General features: G+C 39.6%; 1 protein-coding gene across 1 annotated transcript; it reads right to left on the bottom strand.

The window, feature by feature from the left end:
- Positions 1–1,664: 1,664 nt before the first annotated feature.
- Positions 1,665–5,595, bottom strand: LOC102217142 (sphingosine 1-phosphate receptor 3-like). The gene is made up of 2 exons (XM_005795659.2): positions 5,365–5,595; positions 1,665–3,268 (listed from the first exon to the last, which is right to left on the bottom strand). Exon 2 carries the CDS (start codon positions 3,155–3,157, stop codon positions 1,967–1,969), a length of 1,191 nt encoding a protein of 396 aa, XP_005795716.1. The 5' UTR covers positions 3,158–3,268; positions 5,365–5,595; the 3' UTR covers positions 1,665–1,966.
- Between the last annotated feature and the right edge of the window lie 1,311 nt (positions 5,596–6,906).

The raw sequence follows: 6,906 nt of genomic DNA, 5'->3' as shown, positions 1-6,906 counted from the left end.
CGCTTTGAAATTTTAGAAATCACAAGAGGTAATGAAGATGAGGAGGACCAAACGGAGGAAGAGGAAAGAGTTGGCCGAAGAAGCTGGTGTTTGTGCTGTTACTGCCACCTTCAGCTTCATAAATGAACACTTTAAGTTTAAATCAATGTTAGGAAACCATGCAGTTAAAAATAATTTCTACCAAACTCCGATGAGAAAAGAGGTCAAATTGTAAAATATCCAGAAACATGGCAACAAAAAGGTGTGGGCAACTTGCTAAGAAGAGCACAAACAGATTAAGAGTGCAAAATGTACAAAAGATCAACCTGATAAAAAAGAATAGAATTTTATTTTTTCTATTGCCTTATCAGACACTACATCAACCACAATAGTCTACTATCATTAAATAATTCACATCCAACATTCTTATTCACAAGTGGTTAAGTGATATATATATATATAAGTGGTTTCTGTGTGTGTTGGTGAGAAGCAAGTATCTGTAGATGTGGTTATGCAAATCTTGCTTGCAGACTGCAGGAGGAGTACACACATCTGGTGACAAGGTAAGCATTAAAGATCCTCAAGTTCCCCCTGAAAATAAATCAGGAATCTAAAACATTTTTATCCACATATTTTATGTATGGAAAACTCGTCACAGCCTCATGAAGCTGCTGGTCTGGCAATACTTTTCTCGCCCATAGTGCACAACAAATTACTATAATAAAGGTAAAAAGTAAAATAAACTCCAAGTACCATAATGGTTGGTAGAACTACATAATACAGCTCTTACATTCAATGAATTTACCATTTACTTTCTGAAACTTTCCAGAAGCTTTCCAGGTAATTCAAGGGAATTTTAAAGGAACATACTGGACACTTTCCCCAAAACCTCTAAAGTACTTACCAGGAACGTAGATGTTACTTTCCAGAGCATGCCAGAAACCTTTCCTGGAAAGTACCTAATAGCTAGATAACTAGCAAAGTAGAAAAAGTGTAAGTTAGGTAAAAATACCTAAAAGAAGTAATCAACAAATTTCAAAACTTGCTGGTGATCTCCATAATGTAACCTGAAAGTATCACTTAGCTGGGAAAATAACCAGTTCGTTTAATGAAACTTCCAGAAAAGTGACCTCCAGAGGGCTGCTTCACAAAAGTAGGATTACAAAATCCGGGATAAGAGGCTAAGTCAGGCTTGTTGTAGCGCCATCAGTTTATCCAACATGTAAAAAGTACCACCATTTGAATGCTGCTGGCTTATAATGATGAATAAATATTGTGAAAGGTGAGTAAACTCTGCTGTGAACTGTGCCTGTTCAATAAGCATGGTGAAGAGGTTGAATCATGGCATGCATGACACTTTCCTGTTGAGTCTGATGGTTAGAAATGTTACTTAACTTTAACCCTCTATGGCATGGCGTTGCCCTCAGGCAACAAACCACATAGCTGTACCTCACATTGCTCCTTTATTTTATTTTTTGGGGGGCATGATTTTTGACATATTTTTGTCCAAAAAAAAGTTATTTTATGAATATAGTGTTTGTTTGATTTGTATTTCATTTCTCATAATCAGTGTAGAAAATCTTGGTGTTCTAGACCAATGTTACCCTGAGGCAACAAACCCAAATCTGGTTCCAGGAGGTGTCAGAGTCCGATTTTATGATTGACATGTAATTAGGGACCACCAAGCTCCCAAAGAATGCAGGAAAATATGTCTTCCCCACAAAAATAAAAAGTCATGCCATAGAGGGTTAATAACTGTGAAAATCAAACTTATATTTTGTTCACTGTTTTGGTTTTTGATATTTATTACCATGTGTGTTAGTAGTGACCTATAGGGCTTTTTATTGTAGTCTGAGCAGAAGTAACTGTCGTGATTTTCTCCGTTCGAACTAAGTTTCATAAGCTACATGAGCAATAGTAAACAAACAAAAAGTGGCTGGTAGTGAAGTAATGTCTGATACTAGACTATTTTTTTAGGTGACACCACTCAGAACTTGCTGAGGGACGGCAGTGCCCCCGCCTTCACAAGCACAGCTGAGAGCAGGTCCGCCGGCCCAGGCGGGTGAAGCACTGTAGTGGGAGAAGGATCTGCATGTTTATTGTCGGAGTTTGTTGGTCCAGGAATCTTTAGAGCGGACTTGCAGGTCCCACTGCCTCCACCTCCACCCAAACTGGTCCTGCTGTTTTCCACTGTGGGGATAATGGTGCCCAGAGGAGGGTTACCCAGTGCAGGAGACCCACATGGCTCCATGCTGGTTTGAGAGCAGCAGAGTAAATTATAGAAAGCTCCTCTCATCTCCCTGCTGGACAGAGTGTATATCAGAGGGTTGAGGGCAGAGTTGAGCACGGCCAGGGTGATGAACCAGTCTACCTGGTAGAGGACCTCGCACCTTTGCGGGCTGCAACCGACATCGAGCAGGAGCAGAACGAATAAGGGGGTCCAGCAAACGACAAACACCCCAAGAACAATCACAACCGTCCGCAGCAGGACCAGAGAGCAGTCTGAAGGCCGGCTGCTCACCCTGCGGCCGCTGGAGGTCACCAGACGGTAAATCCTTATGTAGAGAATGATAATAGCAACCAGCAGCGCGCTGAAAACACTAATGCAGAAGGCAATGTAACTTTCAGCGTACAATGGCAGAACTGTGGAGCAGGAATCCAGATTGTTCAGGCAGTTCCAGCCCAGACTGGGCAGGGCCCCGAGGAGCACAGACACAACCCAGCATGCTGCCAGCATTACCAGGAGTCTTCCTCGTCCGGTTGTTTCATTGGGCCGCAGACGCACCATTGTCATGTGCCTCTCAATGCCAATGGCCAGGAGACTGCAGGTGGAGGCGCTGAGGGCCACAAACATGCTTCCCTCTCTAGCCAGCCATTGCTCTGGCGTCAGGTAGAAGGTCTTACTCCCCGAGGTGAAGATATTTACCACATAGGCCACACCAGCCAGAAGGTCAGACAACGCCAGGTTTCCAATGAGCAGGTACATTCGGCTGTGGAAGCGCTTGTTCCTCCAGATAGCGAGCAGAACCATTATGTTCTCCAGAATGATGAGCATGCAGATGATTAGCAGCAACACCGTCTTGCAGACGCCCCCGTTACGAGGTCGGTCCAACTTCCCCGAGTGGTTGTAGTGGTTGATGATGACAGTGTTCATCCCCTCCTTGATAACATTCTCCATCCTTGCTTTCCCAGTCCTGAATCTCCCTCAGCCACACAGCAGAGGGCGTCACAGCACTGAAAACAGGAGCTGCTCACCCTGGAAGTGTCACATCAGCCATCACACAAAGACCTGCCAAAGAGGCCAAAATTAGTCATAAAACAAAGTATTTTTTTTTTTACAATATCTTGTTTATTAAAACATATCAATTTAAGTAAAGAAAATTTGTCAATAAACCTCTTCAGACCTGATGTTTTTCTAGCGAGCCAAAACATTTTTACTCCTCTTAATCATATAAATAACAGGGAAACCTATCCCATGTTTTTATATGTTTTTCTGATTTGTCCATTGTAATGGACATTGTGACTAAATGATGTCATTAAAATGTAAGTAACAAAATTTATACTATTCACATAGATTTCATGTCATAACTAATTAGGTGTGAGCTCAACCTTTGAAAGTGAATGTCTGCATATTTGTTTGTGAAAATGTCAGAATGGAGCATATAGAATACAAAATCTAGTTTTGCCTTTATTAATATATTATTGAACTTTCAAATGCGCTGGCATGCTTTTATGTACAGTATTGCTAAACAGGTAACAATGGATTACACAGTTATCAAAGCATAAGCTGTCTGGGTATTTTCATGTAATCTCTAACTTTTGAAGAGAAACCTTGAAGCAGTTTCAGAGTGGCACAAGGCACAGGTGGATTTTACATTTGTTAGAGTAGAAGTGTGTTTTTCCTGTGCAGTGTGGCTTCCTGCATCTGGTGGGCACTGAATTTTTTCCCCAGATTCTGTGTGGTACAGACTGACTATTTGATCTAGCAGGACAACATCACCCATTCATTCACCGTACAGATTGAACACCTCTTGATGAGACTCTTTCAAAAAACTGGGCAATGGGTTATTTCCTAGATTAATTATCTCTCCATAATTGGGTCAAGGCAGTTTGAGAGTTTATACTTCATCACTGAAAAAAATAAAATAGCAAAAAAGTAATTCTTAAATCCCAAATTGGCCATAAAATGCTTTTAGATGGGCTGCACAGTGGCGCAGTTTGGTAGCACTGTTACCTTGCACCAAGAAGGTCCTGGGTTTGATTCCCGGCCCGGGGTCTTTGTGCATGGAGTTTGCATGTTCTCCCTGTGCATGCGTGGGTTCTCTCCGGGTTTTCCGGCTTCCTCCCACAGCCCAAAAATATGACTGTTAGGTAAATTGGTCTCTCTAAATTCTCCCTAGGTATGAATGTGTGTGCATGGTTATTTGTCCTGTCTGTCTCTGTGTTGGCCTGCGACAGACTGGCGACCTGTCCAGGGTGACCCCGCTTCTCACCCAGAACGTTAGCAGGAGATAGGCACCAGCACCTCCCGACCCCACGAGGGAAAAGGGCGTAAGAAAATGGATGGATGGATGCTTATAGGCACTTTTTTTTGTTGCACAGCAACACTGAATAATTAAGGACAATAATTAAGCATTTGTTAACATGGTCAAACTCCTGATGTCCATTGGGATGGACATTCAACAATTTAATGACAGTATTTGAAGGTACTTTGTAAAACATTTCTACTAGAAATACTTCAAATTATACTGAGAGCACTTTATCTAAATTATTATGAACATGAATTAATATTTTTGATGGAAAACAGATACTTACTCCTCTCTTCTCTAGTTTCATAAAATGCTCCTCTTATGTCTGAAACTCAGTAATATCAAGTTAAGAGCCTGAACTTTTGTTTTTGTTTAAGAATCCAATCAGTATGAAGTATCATTCAAATTATATCTTTTTTCTTGGTTTAAGCCCAGAAAAATAACATAGGCTATACATTCAATTGGACGTGGAGTGTGAAGGAGTTAATTTAACAAAAAAGTGCATTACTGCTGCAGAAATGTAATATTTTAACCAATACAACTTAGACAACATTAAAATCTAAACAGTCGGACCTAAAAAGCTGAAAAAGGAGATACAAGCAGCATCAACTATCCTCACTTTGTTATTTTTTGTTCTATGTTATGTTACATTAAGTTAATAAATTATTATTGAAGCTAAATTAGGGTGGGAAAAAAACGGTTCAAAACAGGTTGTTCTCTTGGGGAGAAAAACACAACATCTTTAAGAGCCTTTCCTACGTTTTTCAGACGTGCACTCAGATAATAGTCACACATCACAGCATATAAACATTTATTTATTCCACTATCAGGCTTTAGTTTTCAGGAACAACCTTACCTTTCTAAATGACTTGGTTTCTTTTAAACATCGCAGTAGAGCAGCGAGATTTGTAGAATGTCTGTGCGAACTGCAGTAAATTTTAAAACGTGGCTCCAGTCCAAAGTGAAGTCAAAAGTCCGTATTTTGAACTTGTACATACATAAGCGTCGTATAGTTCATTATTATCCTGAAAAGATCCAGAGTGAGTCCTCTTGTGGAACTTTTCTGTTTCCCTTTGCGCACAGTGACTTCTCAGTCCGGATAACTCGGCTCACCCTCCTCCTCCTCCTCCTCCTCCTCCTCCTCCCTCTCCACCTCCTCCTCCTCCTCTTCCTCCTCCTCCTCCTCTTCCTTTTCTTCACAGCTCCAGCTGAGGCGGGATCTTCCCTGAAACGTTTATTCCTTTCTATTGTGAGTCAGGAGGTACAAACACTCTGCGTGTCAAAATGAACTGTTTTGAAAGAGATGTGCCAAACTGTGGTTACATATTTGGATTTTCAAAGTCATGGTGAATTGGACTGATTCTGTTGAGTCTCAAAATAAAAGTTGCTTGAATAAGTTTTCATTTGCTTAGCTCAACCAGAGAGCAGATTACTTATTATATCATGTAATTGCCACCAGACTTGTCCCAACACATGTTAGTTCACTGCCCCACGGGGATTTTGCGCTCTGGTAATTTCTGTCTGAAGGACTTTATATAGCCAATAATTTCATCTGTTTGTTGTGCTTCTCTATTGCAACTTCATTTTTTTTTACCTTCGTGTCAGTGGATTCATAAATTATTCATTAAATTTTGCAGCAGTTTTTGATGTAGGCAATATGGCTCTCTGCCCAGGGTGGAATGACCTGGAGGCTTCCCCCTTTTTTTCTATTTGTACCATTCTGATCATTTGGGTATATTACTCATAAACTGCTGCAACAGTAAACAAGTATATGAATTTACTTAAACTGACTTTCAAATTTTGGATTGAGTCGTTTTAGAGCTTATTTAAAGAGATCGACTTTTCTCAAACTTGTCTAAAGGGTTATTAGTATCCTACAATAAATGTAGATTTCTTTAAAGGTTTATGTTGTACCTTTATCCTGTTTTAAATAATTAATAAAAAAAACATGTTAATTTATCAAACATTTTAACAAGATCCAGTTCAAACCAGAATTTAAAATTGCCCCAAGTAAAAAAAAAATATTAAACTGTCCTTTCTGAATTTTTGAATGAGCGTGCATTTACTCAGAAAGTCAAAAACTCAAATCAAATGAAAGGCAAATTGTCAGTAAAGCTTAAATAATGTAAAATTTACCACATTTTAAGGTATCATTAGGTCTATGTTTATTAGGTAAAGGAGGCAGAAAAGTGTAATAAAATACAAATATTTTTCATGTTTTTCCTTACATTCATCATGTTTCTCTTGTCTCCTCCAAGAGCTTTATCTTTTCAACTCATAACCTAAGAAGTTGGAATCCATGTTTTTTTTTTTTTTTCTGTGATATGATGAGTCATTGTTTTGTTTCTTGTTTAAATAAAAGATTTCTTGGTCCCTTTGGTACGTTATAGTGTGAGAT

Source organism: Xiphophorus maculatus, chromosome 9, assembly GCF_002775205.1.
Source record: "Xiphophorus maculatus strain JP 163 A chromosome 9, X_maculatus-5.0-male, whole genome shotgun sequence".
Taxonomy (NCBI): Eukaryota; Metazoa; Chordata; class Actinopteri; order Cyprinodontiformes; family Poeciliidae; genus Xiphophorus; species Xiphophorus maculatus.
Note: the sequence above shows the minus strand (reverse complement) of the source record. Positions and strands in the feature narration are given on the sequence as shown.